The sequence below is a fragment of the Scomber scombrus genome, chromosome 6, assembly GCF_963691925.1.
Source record: "Scomber scombrus chromosome 6, fScoSco1.1, whole genome shotgun sequence".
Classification (NCBI taxonomy): Eukaryota; Metazoa; Chordata; class Actinopteri; order Scombriformes; family Scombridae; genus Scomber; species Scomber scombrus.
In genome coordinates, this window is record NC_084975.1 from 24,089,453 (window position 1) to 24,114,780 (window position 25,328).

The 25,328-nt window shown below is 39.5% G+C and overlaps 2 protein-coding genes across 3 annotated transcripts; one reads left to right on the top strand and one right to left on the bottom strand.

Moving 5' to 3' along the window:
- Window positions 1-7,227, top strand: sigirr (single immunoglobulin and toll-interleukin 1 receptor (TIR) domain). Of its 2 annotated transcripts, none has more exons than XM_062421199.1 (10): window positions 1-275; window positions 1,386-1,652; window positions 1,935-2,136; window positions 2,258-2,385; window positions 3,019-3,159; window positions 3,260-3,403; window positions 3,571-3,673; window positions 4,243-4,393; window positions 5,170-5,347; window positions 6,487-7,227. In XM_062421199.1, exons 1-10 carry the CDS (start codon window positions 209-211, stop codon window positions 6,657-6,659), a joined length of 1,554 nt encoding a protein of 517 aa, XP_062277183.1. In that variant the 5' UTR covers window positions 1-208; the 3' UTR covers window positions 6,660-7,227. The 2 variants fall into 2 exon arrangements, with proteins under 2 accessions (XP_062277183.1, XP_062277184.1); XM_062421200.1 differs by lacking the exon at window positions 6,487-7,227 and adding an exon at window positions 6,097-6,477.
- Window positions 7,228-7,452: 225 nt separating this feature from the next.
- pkp3a (plakophilin 3a) lies at window positions 7,453-23,047 on the bottom strand. The gene is made up of 13 exons (XM_062421188.1): window positions 22,640-23,047; window positions 18,392-18,483; window positions 17,027-17,793; window positions 15,825-15,948; window positions 14,598-14,802; window positions 12,743-12,917; window positions 12,155-12,269; window positions 11,897-12,058; window positions 11,618-11,800; window positions 11,348-11,501; window positions 10,144-10,339; window positions 9,913-10,000; window positions 7,453-8,732 (listed from the first exon to the last, which is right to left on the bottom strand). The coding sequence occupies exons 1-13, from the start codon at window positions 22,857-22,859 to the stop codon at window positions 8,691-8,693; spliced, it is 2,523 nt and encodes an 840-aa protein (XP_062277172.1). The 5' UTR covers window positions 22,860-23,047; the 3' UTR covers window positions 7,453-8,690.
- Between the last annotated feature and the right edge of the window lie 2,281 nt (window positions 23,048-25,328).

The window sequence follows — 25,328 nt, forward strand, 5'->3', positions numbered from 1 at the left end:
ACTGCGCAGAGCCAATAGCCAGAAGACTCAGGTCCGCTCAGGTGCAGATATCAACTACTTGGCTGACGTCTGCGGAATCACCTCTCCACGAACTGTAACTAAATTGTAACAAGCTAATACGTTTTGGTAGTAATGTAGGTAAATACACAGACACAAAAAACTCCACTATATCTCACCTGAGGAAGAAGGAAGAGGAAGACTGTGGCTCATGGCTGTGATTTTCGCTTTCATATTTGTGTTGGCTGGTTTATGGAGCAGGACTTCCCTCGTAGTCGGTAAGGATGTAAAACTTACACTTGTTTTACTTGTATGTGCACAGATGGACAGGTGTGTGCTTTACTGGGAAGTTTTTAATACATTGTTTAAAGGGGGAGTCATCTTTTTTATTTATTTCTGTCATACTTCGCTCTTTGAAGCCAGTTTTAGTCACCATGGGGACACTGGAGGCGCACCAGTCACAGGTCAATGCACATGTGGTCACTGTGTTTATTCTCACAGTATCTGTCACACAGTCACATGATGCTGCCTGGCAACTGGAGGACAAGACCTGGACTTTGGACCCCGATGTGTCATGTGTTTGAGGGCAAAAAATAATGCAAAGCCATATCAAAAAGGGGACAGAGAGATTCGGGTTATTTGTTTTAGTTTTGGTTAATGATCTACATGTGCGCATGTGTGGAATATCCAGAGGAACAGGTTTGTTGTTTGCTATTGTAAACTGTCCTGACAGGATTAAGTAGTCCTACATGTGAGGATTTGATCAAAACGGATAGAAATGTACTTAAACTGAAGCTGATTCAGTGTTTTTTGTAATATATAAGTCACCAATACACGCATATGTACCATATCTGTCATGGAGAAAGACTATAAGTTCACCTTGATGCACCATTGCTCCACAGGCTGTATGCAAAGTGTGAGTCCCAAAGGAAGCAAAGCAATGTCTAGGAATTTGCTTACTGTGTGTACTTGATTTCACAACATTAAGCAGGCGGGGATGTATCACTTCAAGTTAAATCATTTGTCCCAAGTGGGCAGTTTGTGCTACAGCAAGCATAAAAACACAGCAAAAGACATACAATATGCCAAAGAAACAGAAACATATTTTTGACATAAGTACATGCCCCCCCCCCCCCAAGACATGAGCATTAAATGCAAATCACTGCCACAGCTCTGATACCCTATTAATAAGTTCAGATATCAGCCACAACATGACTGATCCAAAATAAATACAATTTCTCTGTCAGTGTCATTATAAAATACAGTATTTTAGCTATTGGTTACTGCTGCTATCTAAGTTTCTAGAGCCACAGCAATCCTTTACATGATATCCTTTATGATAACCTGAGAAAAATATTTGTGTCAACCTCCTCTGTTTGTATGTGTAGCTCAGACTTGCGTGGATGAGGGCAGGTTTAAGGAGCAGGTCCTCCATGTGGGGCAGCAAGGGCCCTCATATCAGTTGAACTGCCCTCTGGAGCCCGGTCAGTCCCACCTCAAGCTGTCCTGGCTGAAGGACTGTCAGCGGCTTGATGCCCAGGAAGGGAAGGCTTACCTGAAGTTTGCCAACCTCAGTTTGGCAGACCAAGGGAATTACACCTGTCAGCAGCAGGGCAACAGCACAGCTTCATTCACTGTGCACCTCATAGTTAAGGGTAAGTACTTTTTCCAGATGTAACAAAGTCATTTCAAACCTGATCCTGTAATTGTGTGGCTCGTGCATTAAACTGTTATTTGTGTCTTGCGGTGGAGAGTGTGCAAGAGGCGGGCGGGTGAGAGGGCTTATTGGCTGCACCTGCACAGAGGCATTTTGTTTCAGCGTGCGTTCCAGCAGCCCTGTGGCTGTGTCAGACTTTTTCTGGCAACACACATGATGGCCTCTATTGTCTGGAGCTCTTGCAGTGGACACAGATAACTGTGGTATGTCTTTACAACAGAGTCCCAGTGCTCCAAAGCTCCAGAATTTGAACCTAATGGGGGCCAGACTAGGCTCTGGGGGGATGTAGGATCCACTGTGAAACTAAACTGCACTGCTCTCCTCCTCGGGGATGAGAAGCAATGTGACACCACGCTGCACTGGAGTAAAGAAGGCCAACCTCTCAGCAACCACACACTGCTTTTGCAGAATACCTCCTCATGGTGATGTGAAGCTTTTAAAGCATTTAGCTTTCTATAGTAAATGATCTACTTGCATCAAAGAAAGTATTTGACAATAAAGTATATGAGAGAGGAGGTAAGAGCTTTCTGTCCTACTTATTAGGTTCTCAGGTGCCGGCCAGCTGATGGTAAGCAGTTTGCTGACGATCACCATGCGGGAGATGGAAGATTTTGGGCTGTACAGCTGCACAGTGAGGAACATTTCCGCCGACTTCAGCGTACAGATTATAAGTAAGACAACTAAAGATGCCTTCATATAAATATGCTGACTCTTTATGTTATTGCTTGCATCTTGTGTAATATGGTCAAAGAAATACCCACCCAAAGAATAAAAATAATACACACATGAACCTGACAAGCACAATGGGGAAAGGTATCTACATTTACAAGAATGAAGAACATGAGTTGGCTGTTCAAATGGGAAACATATAAACTACACGCAAAGTAGCCAGTTACTTGGAGAAAACCTGGGAAAATAGAAAAAAGCTCTTTATCAAGGTAAATGTAGATATGTAACAGTCCATTTTGTTAGATTTTTTTCTCTACATGCCTTTGTTTATGTTTTACCAGGATATACATATTTTGTTAATCAGCAGTGTCTTGTTATAATATGCCTATTATCTGCGGGGCTAATTAACTAACTAACCTCAAAAACCATATCATGGTGTGCTTAAGACATGATCAGGTGTATTTCACATCATTGGATCAGAAAGCAGTTGTCCACACAGTCTGTCCGCTGCCTCACACTTGTTATATCGGAGGTTTTTACAACTTAAATATTATTATTATTATTATTTTAATTTAAAGTGTTGATGGATTATTTTCTGCTTATTTTTTTGCTTGTTTGTCTGTTTGTCTGCTCAGAGAAACCCAGCCACACAGCTGCTGTTATGGCAGCCATTGTCCTCCTCCTCCTCCTGTCTGCAGCTGCTTTTGTGTACTCCAGATATCACCTGAACATCAAACTCTGGTACAGGAACTCATATGGAGACTATGAACTGAATGGTGAGACCTCTGTTGAAATAATATAAGTTTTCTTATATGCTTATGTGTGAAACTATAGATGTAAAACCTCTGTTATGGGTTTGTGTCTTCATGTCTTCAGATGGGAAATTATATGACGCCTACATCTCCTATGTGAACAATGACTATGACAGGAAGTTTGTCAACTTTATTCTCAAACCTCACCTGGAGAATAAAAATGGGTACAAGTTGCACCTCAATGAAAATGATATCCTACCTGGTGCAGGTAAGATTACATTACTGTTCTGTACTTTTTATAATCACATATCTGTCAAGCTTTTTGCTGCTATAATCCAGAATTTAAAAATTCTGTTGCCCCACTTTTTACTTGGTAGTATAAAGTGGGTATTTTTGACAAAGCACTGCACTACACACTATATTATATGTCTCCAGAACCTTCTGCAGAGCTGCTGATGAACATGAGCCGCTCTCGGCGTCTGATCATGTTGCTCTCTTATGCTTACCTCGAGCAGGATTGGTGCTCCAACAACTTCAGGTCTGACTTTCTCAGAAGACATGCACAAACAAAACTCAGCTTCAACAGCATACTACCACCGTGACAAAAACATAGATATTTTCATTTTATTACTAGATACTAAATGATTCAGTTTTTTGCAGTTTCTTGGTATAACAACTTATCATACTATAAAGAAAAACGTTTGTTTCAATGAGATTTGTCACATTTTGTGAAATAATATATAATATAATAATGTCATTCTGCAATATAATAACGTAAAGTGATATATGTTGTTATAACAAGAAACATTTTGTTAAATAATTTAGTATTTAGTAATAGCAAGAAAAGTATTTTTGTCATTGTGGCAGCAATATTCTGCCATACAGTAACAACACAGTCTTTTAGTTATATAAATGATTGAGTTTTTCTCTTTTACCCCTTCTGTTTCACTTTTCAATCTCTTTAATAAAAAAGGAAACAACACTGTTCCCCTCATAAAAAAACATGAGGGTAGCATTAGTACAAAGCCACTTGAGGTCACTGTTGCTGCCATAATACTGTTCTGTTTATATCCTGTCATAACATACGGGAGCTGTGCGTGTTCACAGGCAGGGCCTTCTGCATTTGTTGGAGCTGTGTCAGCAGCCCATCCTCATCCTGTTGGAGGGACAGTCTAAACGCATGAGTCCTGAGGTCAAACAGCAGCTCAATGAGCACCAGCACAGCCTCACCATACTTACCTGGAGGCACAACTCTGTGGTAAGACCTGCATTAACGCTCATTTGTGCCCCTGTGAGCAAAACCTTTCAGAGCACGCTTACAGCAGAACACATAATTAAACATAGTGATTATACACTTTTGAAGGAACAAAAAAATAACCCAAAGGTAAATAGTATTTCAGTTAACTTGCATAGAAAAAATGTATTAGTGTGTGATTATACAGTATGTGTAAATATGTTCAGGGTTGTAATCTGGGAACATACTGTGTTTCCCTTGAAGTTAGTATTACAGTAAAATCATGTGACAGTTCTGTGATACTCAAGTTATTCAGATCTGGAGAAGATTTCTAAAACATAAAATATTAATGCATTGTAAACAGCAATCAGAGTTTATGTTTAAAATGGGAAATATGAATGCAATAATATTTTGATATTATTTGTGCAAATGTTTTGTTTGGATTTTCTCACATAACCCTAATCACCTATCACATATCACCTTTCTCTATCTGAGCCCTGCCTACTACAGACTTTCACTCTCAGTAAAATTGTCAAAACTGCTCCAACTTAAATAGGAAATGTTGAATTCAAGCAGAACCTCATGACTCATAATAAGAAGCTGATTAAGAGTAATTCAGTCTCTCAAAACAAATATATGAGTTTAGTTTTATAGCAGTAATCAGTATTCTCATGCAGGCAAGAGAAAAAGACAAAAAGACTTGAAGATGTACACCACACACGTAAGGCTTCTGCAGTTTAAGAGTAATTCATGCTTCAATTTGACTTTTTGAGTGTTTATAATATGTTTGGTGTCCACAGACCCCGTCGTCAGTTTTCTGGAAGGAGCTGGGCTTAGCGATGCCTCGCAGGGTCTTTTTCCACAGCGAGAATGCAGGCGACCCTCAGACTATGCTACAGGATGACAAAGACCCCATGCTGACCCTTGACCCCGACTACCTGGACTGCCGCTCAGACACAGACCCTGCTGGAGACCTGGGTAAGAGCAGCCATCAACAGTGGCTAATGTTTTAATGTAAGTGTTAGGTGCTCTTCACATGAGGATAAAATAAATAAGGACATTGGGATCAACAGAACTCATTATGTTTGCAGACAAACAAAATAAATCTATATTAAAGCTGCACTCACATGTTTAAATAACTGATAACTGGTAACTGATTCTGCTCACTGAGACGTTCATTGCCACCAGCATACTCATGTTTGAAAACTGTTAATAATTGTGATCTAGAGACGCAAGTGGCCATTAACTGTTTGGCACTTCTTGTGTTGTTTATTACAAGAACTGTGAAAGTGTTCAAGCTTTGACTTGACAAGAGAGTCCTCTCTGTTTTTTAACAGCTTGCAACCAAAACCTACTCTACTTAACTTGACCTTTGACCTAATTTGAGTCTAGTTTGAATCAACAAACACTGACTGAACCAGTTAATTTTTAACATATGACATGTTGAGCTTGCACATATTTTCTAAACAAGCTGGTCTGTGCTGCTTTGTATCAGAAGATACTAAACAAACAATAGAGGGAACAGCATCTTAATACTGCAGAGTAAAACGATTTGGGAGTTTAAAGCTACGTTAATGGCTCTGTCAATGTTTGCCATTTTCACCTTGTTAGTTTAGAGTGTTGGCATGCTAACAATCAGCACTGAACACAAAGTACAATTAAAGCTGATTGGAATGTCATTAATTTTGGTCGTGTTGTAATTTTGGTCGTAAATTTTCTTTTTACAGATCATGATGAGGAGGGTGTGAATCTTTCAACAGAATTACATGGAAACTCATCCAACTGTTGTCATATTTTCGTCAAAACCTTAAAAGCCGTCCTCATTGTTACGAAAGAGGAAAAATCAGAGATCACAACAATAAGCAGGATTCATCCTCCGACACCATGAATATCTGTGCCAAACTTCATAGCAGACCATCCAATAGTTATTGAGATATATAGACCGACCAAAACAAAAACAGCTAAAAAAATGTAATCTAAAATTCAGATGAGATGCTCAACTATCAAGAGACTCTTTTATATAAAAAATATGCATAATGCAGACTAAACACTACAACGTTAAAGGACTATTTCTTAATTAGTTGGGACACGTTTCACCTTTTGTGTCTCTGTTGTAGGTCTGCGCCTCCCTGTGTACAAGGCTCTGGCCTGTAAAGCTCCGGTTCTCCCTGCTGCTCCCATCACGGAGGTTGAACCCAAAACCTCAGACATCGACGTGTCTGATCTGGGATCACGCAACTATGGAGCCCGCACAGACTTCTACTGCCTGGTCACTGAGGAGCACATTTGATCTCTGGAAATAAACACCTACATGGAGACCCTCACTTTATATCCTTACTTTATATGTATATGTCAAGTTAAATACATGTTTTTTATTTCTGTGTTATTAAAATCAAAGTGTTCTTTTCAACCAAAGACAGATTGTTAATGTTTTTGTATTTTGTACTGTGTCATATTTTATGAGGAATTGTACAAGAAATTATCTGAAATACTTGATCTATATATATGTATAAAATGTTGATTTTCATTTCAGAGCCAAGAAGTCTTCATTAGTCCCCAGCAGAGGGCAGAGTAATGTCAGACAAGATGAAGGAGCTTTTTAAACTTTTTGTTTTCATAGGACAGATTATGCAAGACAGACAGTTGGGAAATGAAGCGCAAATATATGTGACTGTTGAGTCCTGAAGTCAGTTTTAAACCAAGAACGGTGTTAGTTGTTCGCAGTTAAGCCGACTGATGGAGCAGGACACACATGACTGCAAAACTAACAGTTCCTGACATTTCTGTACAGGTGTGGGCTTTGTGTGTGATGTAAAGTGAACATGGCAATTACACTAATAAAGCAGTTTGACAAAATATCTGGCTTTTTTTTTTATCTCCGTGAGGCCAGATGATCTCTGTCCTCATGGAGCAATGATTATCTACCATGAAATAAGAGTCTAAGTAAGGGTGCAGCAGGAAAGGTCTTGTATTCCTGTCTGAGCAGGAGCAAATATGTAAACAGGGAGTGGCCAACACACTGTGTCAGTCTGTTAAAGCTGCACACACACACACACAAATGTTACATAACAATATTTTAATATTCAAATCTGTCTTTATTAGCTGAAAAATATCCAGATGATACATCTGCCTGTACACAACTCAAAGCAAATATTAATACAGCTTTAAACAAAACACAGAAACACAAGGTCAGCATATCACAGAGCAGTTAATAGTTGCAATTTGAGTTTTTTTTAAAACAAACTTTGTATAAATACTAACCAGTTAGACTAAATATTTTGGTAATATTGAACTAGCCAATCTGAAAAAAATAGACTTCAGGGATGTGGTTCAAATCTAAAAAGGTGCCAAATTTTGCAATAGGCCAATTTTAAATACCAAACATTAATTTAAAAAAATATTTAAAATACCAAACAAATATAGAAATATTTGTTCTGAAAACAGAGTAGAATGCAACCTTTTTTAACCCCTGTGTTTCACATACACACCATAAATTCATTCAGACAAGCAACAGTTAAACAGACTCTGTTCTGTTTGACAAAGTGATTACAAACGTCACACATTTTGTATAACAAGATTCAGCAACTTTGAAAAGCACATGACTAAACACAAAAATTAATTTTGGAGGCACAACCATTATCCCAAGATTTCTGAATCAAATGTATTAAAATGTACATTCCATCAATTTGTATTGTATCTCCCCTGGTTTCAGTAGTTTGACTCATTTATAAACAACAATGTTTCTGATAGAATATACGTATCTATCCAAAAAAAAAGTACAGTATATAAAACATTACATCTGATTTAATTGTAAAAGAGGAAGCTATATTTACAAAAATGCCATGTCAGCACCATATTTATTGGCACTCATGTTGTAAATGAGGTGCAACAGTGAGAAAACAAGGCACAACGTCTCTGTCATATTGTCTATCAACAGTTTCAAACTGAACCACAAACAGCTGTAGTTTCATCTTTAAAAAAATGTTGCTCTGACAGAAAAGAAATCCCTGATTCAGCACTAAATCATACAGTGTTTAAACAAAGAGGTGGTTTAGGTGCACACATTTGCATCAATCCATCAACAGTCCGACATGCTGGATCCACATCTGCACTGAAGTCCATCGAGTTTTAAAATTCACAAGAAGTCCTTTCCCCCCCGGTGGATCCTCCATCGCTAGCAGAGTCATTTTCTTATCTTAAAGTATGGCAGATAAAAACTAAGCCCTTGTATCTTTGATTGCTATAAAAGGTTTATGTGCTCCCAGTTGACAAAAGATTTCTTCATAGGGTGCTGGTAGAGTGCAGGACTGATCACTTTCTTTTAGGCGGTTGTATCCACAAAATCTGGTCTTGTAAATCCTTTCTGTAACACAAAGAAACAAAATGGACATTGTATAAACATGTAACACACCCTCACAAAAAAAACAAAACACTGCACATAAAAGCATTTGGTGAAATATGAGTTACAGTTTTCACTGTGTCAACGAAAGCTCAATCAGTGGAATTCAAACTGAGGTGACCTTTGAGCTCACAACACTCAACACAAATTCATTCATTCTGAGACCTATACAATTAATTAAGTGTTTAAATGGCTTGATTTTCGTCGTGTAGATATTTTTTATTAACATGTACTAAGGCGGTTTGGGCGTTTGAAACTGTATGTAGCATTTTTGCTTTGTTGGGACTTGTCCTTAGGAAATAAGCTTCACGCCGCACCCTTGGGAGGGGCAAACCATGATCTGTATAAAGGCAGCTAACCTACCTAGTCCTGCCCAAGATATAGACATTCAAGACTGGGTGTGTGCGTGTGTGAGTGTTGAAAGAGCAGCAGTGACAACAGATATATAGTTATTGAACATGCGCATACTGGCGAGACAATACATTAGTGGCAAGAGCGAGGAATGTCATCAGTCACATACAGAAAAAACAGTACCCACACCGTCTCTGTCACTCTCACTCTTTTTTCACACATGCATGCACACACGCACGCCAGCACACACAAATATAAGAATGAGGGTGGGGCACCAGGATTCAAATTCTTTGTGGCAGTCAACATGTAGGATTTAAATAGTTGTTCTGGTCGGTGTCAAAAGACTATTGTTACGTTTTTTTAAACAGTTTTCTCTTAGACTGGGGGTTAATCAAGGAGCTGAATTTAATTCTAAGCTGTTTTTTTCTTATTATAATTTAAATATGAATGTAATGTGTGAAGATGAGAGCTGAAAGCGGATGGATTAAACAAATGTTTTTATTCAATCAAAAAATTGAGGGCATCTGTTTCCTGAGAAGGAGTTCTTTCAAGTCAATGATAAGAGATAAGATCATTTTTAACAGTTTTTGTTGGCTTTGATCTACAACTTGTGAAACACATCCACTCACCAAAATGTTTTCAGCATATTTCAACATACTGTACCGTCTCATATTTAAAACCTGCTACTGTGTGACTTGATAGTTATGAAATACACTATTAAAAATGTATACTAATACCAATACCAACTGTACACTAATATCAATTACGTAGAGCTTATTTTAGTCTCTCCCACCTGTTTGTAGTCTTTGTGCAGTTTCTTGTACTGGAACATGTTGCTGAGTACTGTGGCTGCTGCTTTGGATGCTTTTATCTTCGCAGTGCTGGAAAAATGATTCATCCAAGGTTAACACACACTACAAATAAACTCTTGTGATAAGACAGGCACATTTTTGTTAACTGCAGGATGAAATATAACACTGATGCAAACTTTCTGTACACCTCATTAAATCAGTTGACCACTCACCTGCTGTCATGAGAGTTCTTGATGGCGACCAGTTTCGTCAGACCATCAAAGAAGGTGATGTCTCTGGCAGCGACGGAGGTGCTGGTCACTAAGTTATTGAGGATGCCACAGATGTTGACCACCACCTCGCTGGATGGCTCCTTCTGGTGTCCGTCGGTTGGCAGCTTGGTCACCAAGTTGTTCACCACCTTTGTGGCTGAATACAGCATAGAATATAGTTAGGATTATATGTTTAATGTTACTACTGTCCACTCACATGATTTAAAATAAGATAATTAAATAATTCATTCTGGTTTGTAGTCAGCATGCTTTGCTCACTGTCAGGATTTTTTTGTGCGAATACTTAACATTTTTTCACAACTGAACAAGTCATCTGTCACATGTGTTTGGTATTAATCAGACTATAATTTCAAACATCTGCTCAGCTCAGTGTTGTGAAAAATGAGGGAACGTGGTCTGATACAGTAGTTCTAATCTATCAAACATCTTTTGGCTGAGACTGAGCTGCAAAAAGCAAAAAAATGCATGTGATGATAAAAAAAATTTAAATAATGGCTGTAAAAACTCAACTAAAACAAACAACAGAATACATTCCTGTTAAACTGAACCACTCAAATGTTTCACCTTGAAAACTATCCATCTGTATTTATACTTGTAGTTCCTCTTATTTATTATCTTTGAAATGTCGAGAAACTTTTTTTTTAAGAAGACACAAAAATTCAACTGAGAAATTCATACCTGCACATCTTGGATACTAAGATGTTTTTCATCTAAAATGTTGGTGTCTGAATTTGACTAATCATAATTAAGCAGCTGAATTTGAACAACTTAAATAATTTCTTCTTAAAAAAAAACAAAAAAAACATCATTACTGAATTTTCTCTCTACTGGACATTTCAAAGAGCAGAATTCAATAAATTCAATAGTATTAACATTTCAAAATTAAGCAAGTAACTTAAAACAGTTACATTAATTATGGCTTCTTTATTGCTTCTTTATTAAAGAAAGTGACGGCAGGCCTGGAAACAATTTGGTGAATGACTTCTGAATTCAACACTGGTGAAAGTCTCATAATGCACCAATTACTGAAATACGTCCTAAATGTGTAACAACAAATATTAGTATAAAATATATAATATGTATAACAGATAAGTTAGAGGCATCAAAATATTTCAAAAGCAGGATAAAACAATGAAAGACTGACCCATATCATTCTTATCTCTGGCATGGCGAGACAAATTTCGGAGAAAGCCTGTGAGGGAACGCAGCTCCAGGTCATTGTTGGTACGCAGGAGGTCCAGCAGCACCGGCAGCATGCGCTCCTGCTCCAGAGCCACCTGACTCAGCACTGAAGCCCACTGCAGGACGACGAGAGAGAAAAAGAGAGAGACACGGTTAAAATGTGAGACCAACTGAGATTATTGCGTTTGAGTGCTTTACAGGAGGCCTGATTCATGTGCGGCTCAGTGCTCACCCTCTTGTCTCCAGCTGTGATGTTCTGCAGGGCTCCAGCAGCCGCCTCACGGGTGGTGGCGTTGATCTCACACTGATGCAGCACACGGTTGTACACACCCACTATCTGAGGGTGCCACAGCCACTCCATCCCCTTTGGCACACGAGCAACCTCAGTGAAAGTAGAGAGATCCCGGTTCTTCTTCTGTTAGGGGAAGAGAAATACAAGGAGAAAGCGATGAGATGGATGGTCTGGTCCCTGCACACAAAATGCTCATCGGTAAATCTCCTGTGCACGTACATTTTTGGCTTTCCTGCTCTGAGGTGTAAAGCAACCAATGGAGTCCTTCCCTGAGTCCTGAGCTCTGGTTGGTCCTTCCAGGCGTAGCAGAGCAGATGGAGGCATCTCACTGAAGAGCTGGTAGGAGAGGTTCCTCAAGACACACACTGCGTTTTCCACCCCCTAGAAACACACACAGGCAAATAAATACACAAAGTAAAGGTAAGACTATGTTTAACAGAAGCAGCTTCAATGTAGCTCCATCTGGTCTTGTCTTACCTTGTCTTCTCCCTTGTTCTCCTCTAGCGAGGCCTTGATGTAGGTCACCAAAGCATCCACCAGTCCGTTTGTTTCTCTCATGTGTTGACGGGTCTTCTCATTCGAGCTCAAATTCCTGAGCGCAAACAGAATGAAAAAGAGGTTAGAGAGCTATTTGAACCATGCATGCTATTGGTTTGACCAGATAGTGGAAATAAAGACAGCAATTCAGTTTGGCTTGGGAATGTGGTTGCACTCCTACTGGCACTGTGCTGCAGCAATACACCATTACATGCTGGGAGCATTGCAACTATTCCCTTGATGGTACTTAACTTGGAGACAAAAATCCTCCAGGGAGCACACAAACAAGCAGAACTAACAAACTGGAGGCAAGAGGGCTGCACATTTTTGCAGTGAGATATATAGGGGTGATACAGGTCACGTAGCTGTCAGCTGACACGTGTGTTGGAGTGTCCTGCCAGAACAAGTTCTTAACATGCAAATATGGTCATAGGAGGAAGAACATGCACAGGTGCCGTGGGAGAAATACATTTTAACGAAGCAGCATATTGCATCCACAGAGAGTAGACAGAGATAAATTAGCTGTACCTGAGACATCCAGTGGTGTTGTAGAAGATGTCTGCCTCGGAGGGCGACTGCTGGATGACCCCAGAATCTCCGCTGCTTGACAGAGGGATGAGGATCTTTTCTGTCAATTCAGGAAGTATTTCTCTGGCCAGTTTCTCCTTCAGGTTGTCTTTGGATGAAAGGTTCCACATGATACCTACACAAACACACCAGGAGCACGTCAGCAAAACTGGCATTTTTGTTTAATTTTCCATATTTATGTTACTTCTGATTGATTGATTAATTTCTCAACCTGGATGTCAGAACTTATATACGTTCTACCTTTTTCCTTTTTAAAGTAATGCTTTTTCCCCTTTTCACACTTGCCAAAAGTAAGATGGGAGGTTTGATGCCACTCAGATCAGAATCAGAATCAGAATACTTTATTGTCATTGAACATTACTGTTTCAACGAAATTCTCATGCAACCCCTCAGTGGTGAGACACAAACAACCTAAACAAGACGGTATAAAAATATAAAAACATAATCATATAACAGTCATCATATAAACATAGTCAGTGTAAATACTGCAGTCTGTATTGCATATTGTATTGCACTTATTTAAATTAATAATTCATTAAATATAAGACTTCAGCCTGCTGTAGGTCAGCTTAGCTTAGCTTAGCATAAAGGCTGGAAACAGGGAGAATCGGCTCTGGTCAATGTGACAAAGGGTTTTCAGTGTTTCTGCTGAGGTAAGTTAACTGGTTGCTGGCTGTAGCTTTCTTTACTGGACATGAAAGGCGTTTCCAAAATGTGGACCTATTCCTTTGTCCCATAAGGTCAAAAAATTCAAAAGCACTTGGACTTAAATTCCTTTCAAAATTCATGAAAGAGACTTAAATGGCAGTGAAGCTAAAACTGGATTATGATGTGGGAGGTGCACTGGATCTATCTGACAGTAAACTACATCAAAATAAGACCTAGATAAGACCTCTGTGTCACATTTTGACAAATTGCCCAGTAAAACATGTACAGGCACAGTTGCTATGTTGTTTTTAAGGACTTTCCCAAAGTTTCCGAATGAACATGTGACACAGACACAAGTTTTTAAGCCTTAAGATGGATACAAATCAAGGTGTGATAGCTCAAAGGAATGAGTGACAAGTCCTCCACTCATAAAAGGGAGTGGCAGATATATACTCTTGGTCCACAAGCCCAGACAACTCTCACAAACACTCCCTTAGACTGTGTTCACACACCCTGCAGAAAAGGTGGCAGTCAACCTTCTACCCCATGTACACACTACATACGCCTTGCTTATTTTCACCCAGTGGAGTTGCGACATTCAAAATGTATGTTGCAACTCCACTGTGCGCAAACTACACTTTCAAGAATTAATTCTACGACAACTGAGTTATGGCAATAAATGATACTAACAATAGAAAATTGTGAGTAATAACTGCAGATGAACTTGTGAGAATAAAAGAGACTGGAAACAAAACGTATATAGTATTAAAATGTGAATGGCCAACAGGTAAAAATTCAAGCACTGAAAAAACAACAGAAGACCCACTAAAATAAAGACTACTGTTCCTCACTGTCTCCTATTAAAAACCAAAATATCTCACACTACACTTTCGTAACAACAAAAACTGACAATCTATGGTTTCTTGTAGCCATCCGCCTATTTATTTGATGAAATAATATCAATTTCAAAGGCTGCTGTTGACTCAAGAATTTCATGGACACAACTGGCTTACTGAGTAAGCACTGCCAGGAACAAGCATCCAAATACTGTGACTAACTAATTCATATTCAAAGCCCAAACAGCCATCCAGACATCAACTCTTCATGTTGTGTCATGTTTTAATGAGTAGGACCTGGATTTTCCTACCTGTAATGTTCTTGTGGAGCTCATCGTCTTGGTCTTTTAGTGCCTCGACAAGCTGAGGGATGCCGCCCTCGTCGATCAGGGCCACTTTGTTGTCCATACTCTCGTAGATAAGGTTGCGTGTGGCGCCAGTGGCGTAACGCTGCACTTCCTGGCTCTCGGAGTTGAACAGCTTCACCAGCTCACCGATGCCCTTGTAGAGACGAACCTTGGGACAGAAGACAGGAAAAAGTGTTCTGCTTAGGACTTTTTCATGAATGTTTAAGTAACCTGATTGTCTGACCATGATTAGAAAATTCACTTTTTAATATTTTTCTTTGAAGAAACTATGTGTAAGCAGCCTTTTCCTGGACTAAAGCCAATATGTGTAGAATCCTTAAGTGATTAAATTACCCCCCCCCCCGTTTTGTTTGTTTGTAGAAATATTTGACAATCTCAGTGAAAACTGGTGCAGTCATTCATCTAAAGGTCTCAGTGTTGCATTCAGACCAATAGTTCCCCTAAAGAAAGCCTTATTCACTTTCATGCAGAAAGTTAAATGATGAGACTGAACCTAATGCCTGCAGCTGCAGCTTAGATTAGCTAAGCATGAGGACTGGAAACCAGGGGAAACCACTAGCCTGGCTTGGGCCTAAGGTAACAACACCTGCCTACCAGTGCAGTGACTTCTTAAAGCCACAATGCACTGTAAAACCAACTTTTCATTTGTACATTTTGGTTTTGAACATGTTAAATAAATGAGATTCTGTTTTTTCATGTCTATGTGAACAATGTTGAACTATTCTTTTTAATAAGAAACAATTTGGATCTCAGATATGTTCAGAGATCTCATTTATCTCCAACTCCAAAACTAGAATAAGAGGCAATATCCTAAGAGCTAAAAAATAACCTCAACAAATGAAAGGCACCAGGTCAAATTAGGCCAGACTAGACTGAACTGTCAAAATGGTGTCTGTCACATCAGATAAGGGGTTTAACCTCTATAGTACATAACACCTACACAGGGCAGAGTCCATGTATCTTTACAATGATGATAAAATTGAACATGTTGAACAACTGGAACACACCAGAATGATAGAAAAGCTGCAACTGCGTTAAGTCACCAGAATAGGAGACACATCCATCATTGAATGCCTACTTTACAATTTTCATGACTGAGTTTCTCAATGAGGGATTACAGAGGAAAGACCGAGAGGTATTCTAACCATAAGCTTAATCTCTTTGAGGTACCTCATTTTTGGCATCGCTGTCATTGTAACACTCATGTTGAATGTACGCAGCACCCAGGACCTGCAGATCAGCGTCGGGCTCTCTCAGGTACTGCACTGCAGTGGCCATGTCCAAGCTGTTGATCCTGCCAAAGGAGCGAATGGATAAAAAATTTAACCAACTAATCTAAAACATTCAATCATATCATTATCCTGCTGTTATGTATGGTTGCACAAAATGTGCCATTTGGGTGTTTGAGTACAAAGCAACAGAGTAGCCACAGTAATTATTCAAATATGATATGGTTTTTGTTGATTCCCTTCTAAATCACACAGTGATCCACTCAGCTAACCACACGCTGTGGGATGTGTGAAATGTGAGGCCTGAAACTAAGAGGCCACACCCAAAACCAGTTCTGCTACTATATAGCCACCTCCCAATCATCGGGTCTTAGGAAATACGCTGTTCACTTCACACACTCAGTCACCCAAAACCTCTTGACACATGAAAGTTATGACACCATCATAATAATGCATCCCATTTCACTAGAATGTCACTGACAAAAAGAAGCGAAAGCACAAACTGAGTCACCAGAATGAGAAGAGCTGTCATCTCCATTGAATAGTATTAATATTCTGTTTTTTTCTTATAAACAACTAATCCCAGGAAAACACCCAAACCAACAATGTGTTTGCTCATCTTTCAATATGTTTTCAGCCCACTTCTTCCTACTGAAGACATAAATCTTTAACACGCTTTAGCAATTTAGGATAGGAGTAAATACTACTGTCCTGCCTTGACCTGCTCTATGTGAAAAGTGTCCTGAGATAACTTCTGCTGTGATTTGGCGCTATACAAATACAATTTTCTGAATTGAATTAAGTAAATAGTTAGTACATACTGCATGGCAGCAGAATGATGTATGTGTGATTGACTAATCCCCATGTTCATTATAGTAATGTCACCCCAGGATGTCTCCAGCCTTAACCTTTAATCTCCTCAGGCTACCCATCATCTACCCAGTTTGGTTGTTGAAGCTGATAAAACCTAACCGACCAAGTGTAAACAGAGGCCTTTTCTGTAAATACTGGTTTGCATATTTAGCCTACAATTTCACATTAAGATCCGATAGTTAAATTATGAGAACATCATAATTCAGTGATGTAAATTAAAACATAATCCGTGTACGTATGAACAGAAACAATGAGACGTAAGCTTCTCACCCGCTGAGGTTGCCCATGCTAGCTCCCATCTCCATCTGCCCATTGTAGATGTCCACACCTTTGCCCACACTCTGCATGCTTTTGATTGACATGGCACGTGACAGGGTACCCTGACGCTGCTGCATCATCAGGTTCCCCTGGGAACCAGAGGACACTCCTGATGCAATGAACCCTCTGTCGACCTTGTCCAGTCCGCCATAGGTGCTCCCACCTGACGACATCTGCTGCATGGGACCAGACATGGAGATCATGCTCATCCGGTTTCGGTTGTTAATCCTGTTGATGGTGCGGTGGGCTGGACCTTTGAAGGAATGTTGCTGCTGGATGACCTCTGTTTCTCCTCCTGCCATCCCTCCGCCACGGGAGAGAGTGCCACTGAGAGATCGGCGCATGGGTGCCTGATAAGTCATGGAGCCTCCTTGCCTCACCTGGCTGGTGTAGCCATTCATTGTGTTCTGAGAGTACTGGCGGCTGTAGGTGGCATCCCGGTCAGAAACCATGCTGCCAGCATCGCTGCCATCAACCATCCAGGCATTCGCCACCATTGTCGGCTGCCTGAGTGAATGCAGGGAGGCGGTCTCCGGGTCCATTCGGTTCTGCTGCCTGGCGTTCCCTTGGTAGCCGCCCATGCGCATGTCTTCTCGGTAATAACCACCGCCAGCACTACCACCAGCTCCTCCACCCCCGACACTGATTTTCTGGAACTGGGTCATGACTGGGCTGGCAGACTGGCAGCTGAAGGCTGACCTCTGGGCTACTCGTGGACCCTAAAGATGAAGAAGGGAGTCATTTTTTACAATGAATGATTACAGCAGAGTTACTCATTATGTTCTAGTAGTGCTGTATGTCTGGATGACATTGCTGTGAGTTTCTGCATATGAATAACAGTGGTTTCAAAATTTGATCACAGGGATGTTACTACCACTGATGGAACGAAGGTCACACTCTCAGTATTATCTGTCGTATTCATTTCTAAGACTCACATATTTGGGAGAAAATAGCTTTTTAATGGTCTCTGATTGGACAGAATGTGGAAGTCTAAAATGCAAATTCAGGTCTCCCAACATTGGTATTTTTTAAGTAGTGAATACACTCAGAGCTCAAACATCTGTGGCGCAAATCCAATGTCTTCCTGTTGAAAATGGAGGAATCTAAAGGGTGGACTTGAAAACCCTGAGCTGATCTCATCACAGTTTACTGTGAAATACCACACATCCTGAGTCCTGGGTGACCTAGCAAAGGGTCAGTGATGATGGAGTTTTTTTTTGATCATCCAGTTAAATGACACATTAGATAACCAGATCACTATTTCCATGATACGTGTCAATACATGCTGAAATTGTAAGATGATGATGTTGTACTCACCATTGTTTTGGAGCCTGAGTACATGTAGGACGACTTAGAGCTGTAACCTGGATTATAGGTCTGATATTTCATAGTTGAAGAACCGCCATAGTCTAAGATGAAGAAAAGAAATACAATGACACATAATGACCACATGCAACATCACACTGATACCAATGATACAATTGTAAAAAACAAAAAACAAAACATACCCTGAATTTTTTTCAACGCTACATGTTGAATCGTCTTAAAACTCATTTCATAAAAAAATTCATAAAACTTAATGTGAAAAAAGTCACACTTAGATGTTAAATTTTAAGATGTTTATCACTTATAAAAACAAGAACATTTGTCTCTTCTTTAAAAGTTTTTCTGCAAATAAGTTCATCAGCACCTTACAGGGGGTTTCATGACTAAAACGCCCTTATTCTAAAAGTAGTGTTTCACGGTTAAAATACAGTGGGAGGTGTATTTGAAGTGATGTTATAGCCATTGTTCCTGGTTTTTTTCCTGTTCCCATCAGAAGTATTTATAATATTTTCTCTTTTTGCAATTAAGCACTTTCCACTTGTCTTTATTCTGAACTCAGCTGCTGACTGTGCTTCTGAACGGACTACTGAGAAATCAAGTGTGGACAGAAAATGTGACGAATGCCTTTTTTTTGCTTTGACACTTGTGAGGTCACTAGTCAGCGATGAGAAATGTAATGCATATTTGTAATGTGTCTTTCTAAAAATAATAGGTGATTATTATTTGGATATCATGGAAAAAGCAGAAAACATTTTGTCTATCCTGGTAAATGCCTTAGGAGAATACTGTAACCAACAGTCTTGAACACTTTTAATTGTGTTTGTTATGTCAACTGATTTTTGAGCTCTGCCACATACATAAATAATACGCCCTGACCTATGATGGTATTACTGCACATAATGACACAACAATGAAAATGTAATCCTGTTTACTTTAACAAACTCATGCTTGCATTTAAACATATATTTATTTAGTCTGCGCTTATTTAATGCATTGCTATTCGTGTCAGTTATCTTAAACATGACTGAGATCCACTTTTTTGTGTAGACGACCGCCTCTAACCATGGAAAAGAGTTAAATAAAGAAAAAACTCAAATCACCAAGGGCAGCACAGTGACAGTAGATGTAATCATAGAATGACGTATATTCCGAGGTATCATGCCTTGTTATTTACAGGAATGATTTGCATGAAACGCAGTCTGTTTGAATAGGTGCCCTGCTGCACTGAAGATTCAGTTGCACACACAGTCATCCGGTCTGACGTCTCTGGTTACTGTTGAGTTTACATCTGACACACAAAGACTCTCGCTCTGCTTTCTCAACACAGAGTGTGTGAAAGTTTTGTTCTTGTACCAGAACACAGAGTGACCTGACAGGTAAGCTGTGACTGTGATGGCAGACATGCAGCTAAATGTTGGCTAGTGTCGCAATTCATCCGTTCAGACACCTGGATCGACTGAAAGCAACAAACCCTGTTAATTATATGTATCTACTAACTGTGTTATTATGTTTATTTGATTTCTTCATTATATGCCAAAATATTTTCTTAGTAGTCAGTTGTACACCCTGTAATTTCCTAATTGGGAGACACACAGGTGGAGACATTTGATTGAAAAGCAAAAATGTGGACCGAGCCGAAAAGTCAGAGGATCACCAAACGTCTTTTGGATTCATTGTCTGGGAAACATAATTGTCTGCACACACACATTTTATAGCAATCAATCAAACTGTTGTTAAATCATTCAGACACTGTAAGTCACACTGCTGACATAGTAACCAGCAGCCAGTATTTGAAGATGCCTTCAAAGCACCTTTTTGAAAGCTCAGTGTTAAATCAATGCTGCAGGTCAAAACATACTGATCTCTTGCCTCGACTGAGTCCAAACAATGAAGAAGCTCCTGTTGTCAGAGTGCAACTAAAAGTCACAAATAATATCATGCAGTGATCTGATAAAACTTAGTAAATCAAGATATGTTTATATTTGTAGCCATGTTTGCCATGTGAACAGAGGGGAGACCTGAACTTCCTCCAGGCTTCATGCCTTTAGGGCACACACACACACACACACACACACACACACACACGCACAAACGCACGCACACCAAACCAGTTGGTATAGAGAATGACTCACAATTTACTGGCCCCGGCCCCAGCCCAACCCCAGCAACGCCCAACACACCTGAGAGCTTTTACAACACAGGAAACACACCCAGAAAGGTTTTTTTTTCTTTTCATGTCATTAACTTTGCTCATAAAGCCAGGACTTCACGCACACTCCTCGCTAATACCCCCAACACTATCTCTTTCTGCTGAGATTCTTCCACCTATGAACACCAATTAGTCACTGTCATAAATTAACATTTGCAGGCAGCAATTAGATACACGAGGAGGAGCGTATTCCCTGGGTGTTCTCAAATGTAAACCGTCTCAAACCATATGCATCTGTAATGAGCCACAGACCACTGAAATGGCAGTAGTCCCCTGTTGTCTTGTTAGTAAATCTTCTCTCCCTCTATACAAGTTTCAAAAGAGGATGTACATTTTACAAATATATGTCTTCCTCACAGCAAAGCCCAAGGCAAAGGATGGGCAGACATCATACTCAACCTACTTTTTTTTATGCACAGGGTTAAGGTTTGACTAGTGTTTGCCAAGTAAAATAGAGATTAAAAACAGACAATGCTCCATTTAGCAGACATGTTACGTATACATAAGCATTCCGGTCATTAAAAAAGGCATGGACAGCATGTTTTTGGCGTGCTGTCGAGGCAGGTATTGTAGGTGCCTCGGGGGAAAGGCTGAAACTAGAAGAGTGAGAAAAAAGCTCTTCAGGTGACACCACTCTACGTGCTCACTGTGGTTTAGCTGAACACAATGAATTATGGGACGGGAAACAATGCCTTCATGCACCATGGAGCAACAAGCAAGGCCATGTTGTAGGCATGTACAGATTTCAATAACAAGAAAAGAATGTGTCACTCTACATTAGCTACTTAACTACATTTCAGAAATGTCCAACTCTCATGAAAACCTTTCATTTCCTTGTGGGAGTCCCCCCCCCCCTCTTGCTTACATGATAATACCACCTAGTGTTTATCTGTGTGGCGAGACCGCTCAGACAGACACTGTGTGACAATATGACGTCTTAAAACACAGACAACAGCTGGTTTTCATGCCAATGTCATCACCCAGGCATCTCCTGAACCCCCAGCTCTTTAAGCTGAGTAAGACCTGTAACCCAATCCCACAGAGGGAGGCTTTCACCTTAGTCTGCTATCAGGGACGTTCATGAAAGCAGCACTTGTTTCGGCCTGTTACACATTAACCCTGTCTCATGTAAACCATAGTTTAGATTGATTGAGCTCATGTCCATCTAGTATGAACCTGCAGAGAAGCTGACTGGACGAGTAACAATGCAGCAGGGACAAGCACACACAAAAAAACACCCGATAATATGTATTAATGCATGCATACTTGTGCACATGAAAGTAAAAGCTGCTTCACTGATATGAGTCACTTTGGAGAAGTTTGAGTTGGGCTCCAGAAAAATAAATGGAAAAGGAAAGCTTTTAGTCATCTCTAGAGCTGAAACAATTAGTTGTTCAACAGAAAATTGGATTGGATTAATCTTAAGTAATTTTGTATGAAAAAAAAAGATTGCTGCTTGAAGCCTCTTAAATGTGAATATGTTTGGGTTTTGGACTGTGAGTCAGAAAAACAAGACATTTGAAGACTTCACCATGGCTCTGGGAACTTGTGATGAGGATATTTTGGTATTATGAGACTTAGAAAATAGTCTTCAATTGTAGCCCTAATAATCATCATGTTCACAATCTATGAAAAGTTTGTGTGTCATGGGTGGGGTGTAGTTAATATTTGAAATCATAAACAGGATTATAACATATATTTATCACATGGGATTTCCAGTATCTGGTGGCGAACATCCAACAATAACTCCCTACTGAAGCTAAATTAAACACCCAAGCTAATCACATTTTAATTTTATTTCAATTATGTGGAGTCAAACTAAACAGAGATAAAAGAGTGACTGATAAGACGAGCTGTAATCCCCCATCTGTAGCCCAGACAGGTTGCCAGCAAATAAAACTAGTATGATACCACCTGCATTCGTCCCATCTGACTCAGCTCAGACTAACGCAGGAATACTGTCCCGAAGTAGAGCATACAGCTGGTGAAGCGCCTTTTCAAAGTAAGTAAAGGGAGTTGTTGATGTTTACCTGACATCGCGTAATGGGTGGTTGATCCATTTTGACGCGGAAGTGTGGATTTCTGTGCCAGTCTCATCTGGACCTGCTCCTGGACGCGCCGCGCTTTGGTAATCTCGTCCGACACGGGGCCGCCGTTCCTGAGCTGGATGTCTGACGGGAGCCCGTAGGTGGTGACCGAACTGTTGGGCTGTAAAGCGGACAAAAACGCATTTTCTGTAGCCGTGGTCATAGTAAAGAGTTGTAGCGAGACGAGAGTCTGGATAATATAAAAGTGGACGCAGGTTGTTTGCGCTCTGCGTCGTGGCAGCTGAACTAGTCTGAAGGCGCACAAACAGAGTCTGCCAGACGGAGCAGAGCTGCGCAGGAGGAGGGAGGAGCCTCAACCCACCCAGACCAGGTACCTGACTCTCAGGTGTGCTCTTCTCTTTAGATAACAATCCTATGCGCTGTACGTTGACTCAGAGTCCAGTTATTTATTATTATTATGAGATTATGAGTAACATCATGTCTGGAGGAGTATGTAACATATCTGAAATGGCATAATTAGTATGAATAAACGAAACATACACTTGAAAGGTTTTTTTTTCATGTGATTTTTGTTTGTTATTGCTCCTTAAATCCTCTGAACTCCTTCCCAGCTACCAAAGACTTGACCGCTGCACCACAGAAACTGCACTTTAGAGTGGATTCAAAGACCTTTCTGTTTCCACAAATATACAAAGATTTCTATATATCCACACAGACCTGAGAGAGTGTTTTATAAAGTGTATTTACATGCAACTAACAAGTCATTCGTTAGTTGCATAATATTATTCCTCCAGTATGTTTTCCTCACATTCTCTTATTTCAGGTATAAAGTTTCATATTCCTGTTTTTTTTTCTTTTCTTTATTTATTATATGAGCTCAGAGTTAGGTTTTATTGATCATATACATTACAATTATGTATAATCAATATCAAACCACAAGCAAAAAATAATGTTGTAACATGGCTTGTGTGGGCTTTATAACATGAGTGAAGAAACAGCAGACAGTTAAGCTCTATCTGTTCATCATAAGTCCCATTCAGATTAATAATGGGGTTGATTGAATGAGTTTTTGTCCAAAGTTTCCCATAAGGCTTTCATTAACTACCAACATGACGCCACATGTTTATCCAGTGTGCCAGAAATATTTAACACAATGCAGGTTTTATTACTGTGAGATTTGAGCAACAGAGGTGGTGCAACGTTTAAAAAATCCACTCCGCTACTAAGGAGCTTTTGTTATTTTGTTTCTCATCTGTCCTCCAAAAGTTATGCACTGTGTTTAATATAATATCATATATGTACTGCAGTCCAATGCAACAATACTTACAGCTTCCAAAAGTATCATTAAGTTACATCAACACTTTTGCCACATACTGAACATTTTAGGTGTTCTAATATTTTCTGCAGAGCATTGCATTGTATAACGTTAAGTTATTGAGGCCAGCCCTCCAGATCTGTTACATATGCAGATAATTCCCACCTACAGTATGAGTAACCAAAATATTTTTTGACTAAAGCTTATGTTGGGACACTTTTTATGTACACTTTTCTGTTAAATTAAATCAGAATTAGTATAGATAGTACTGCACTTTAAGTTTTTATTCTCCTGTTTTTATCCGTCTTACTCTATTTTAGCTTAATTATATAAATGTTCTTTTATTTTGCCATGTGTTACTTTTATAACCTGTCTTGATGCACTTTGAACTGCCTTGCTGTTGAAAGGACTATGCAAATTAATTTACCTGGCCTTGCCTTACATGTATTACACCTATTTTGTAGATTTTTGTAGAATTTAAAAACATATATTAACATACATATATTGGTATGTAGTATGATTTCTGATGCTGCTATTACCTACATTTAATTTTGGATTAAAACATATATATCGCATTAACTTTATGTTCTAGTAGTGCTTTAGTTTAGCACCAGTAAATGCCTTCGACCCCTGAGTAGCTTTTTCCATGATGTTTTCACAAATTGACATGATATTAAATTCAGTCTTGCAAATTACATTAAGTTTGAATGTTGGTGAAGGTGTGGTGCAGTCGCACTCCATTATTAAGCTGGTGCCACACCTAAGTTTGATCTGGTTTGTTTTAGTTGCTCTTAGCAACTGTGAGTCACTGCAGTTGATATGAAAGTGATATGAGAGCGTGGGAGTTTGTACATGTTGCTCTCTGCCTGTCTGCAGTGTCTACCTGTCTGGATGTAGACCACAGTATACTGTAGGCCTAAGGTAGAATAATTACTGTTGGATTAAAGTAATAATGAACATCTCAACTATAATTGCTTTATTTGGATTCCTCACGTCCTTCCTTTGTTTAAATGCGTAAATGACTGGAAATACATGACTGGTACCCTAAGCTAAAGGTTTTTCAATCAGCCAATCATTTCCCTTGAGGACAGCGGACGATTTAATTTCCCCAAAGCAAATCAAAGTCAATAGATTTACACTGAACCGGATGCAGTAGGTGATCTATAAAAACATGACTGTCTATCTCTTCCTTTCTCAGCTCATGACCTGAGAAATCACATTTCACCGCAGCCTTTGTGCAAATATTAAAGCATGCTCCTTCCAAATCTGTTCACATTTGACTTCACCTTCAATGTCGCATCATATTTGTATGTATACAATATAAATCACAGCTTCACATTCAGACACTCAATGTTG

Bases quoted from the DNA above. Each gene is read 5' to 3' on its own strand.
- sigirr (XM_062421199.1), top strand. From the start codon at position 209: ATGGCTGTGATTTTCGCTTTCATATTTGTGTTGGCTGGTTTATGGAGC. The intron at 2,386-3,018 runs GTAAGACAACTA...TTGTCTGCTCAG, and splicing joins CTTCAGCGTACAGATTATAA to AGAAACCCAGCCACACAGCT. The intron at 3,404-3,570 runs GTAAGATTACAT...ATATGTCTCCAG, and splicing joins TGATATCCTACCTGGTGCAG to AACCTTCTGCAGAGCTGCTG.
- pkp3a (XM_062421188.1), bottom strand. From the start codon at position 22,859: ATGACCACGGCTACAGAAAATGCGTTTTTGTCCGCTTTACAGCCCAAC. The intron at 17,794-18,391 runs GTGAGTACAACA...CTTCATCTTTAG, and splicing joins ACTCAGGCTCCAAAACAATG to GGTCCACGAGTAGCCCAGAG. The intron at 12,918-14,597 runs GTAGGAAAATCC...GTGTTTGTGTAG, and splicing joins GCTCCACAAGAACATTACAG to GTATCATGTGGAACCTTTCA.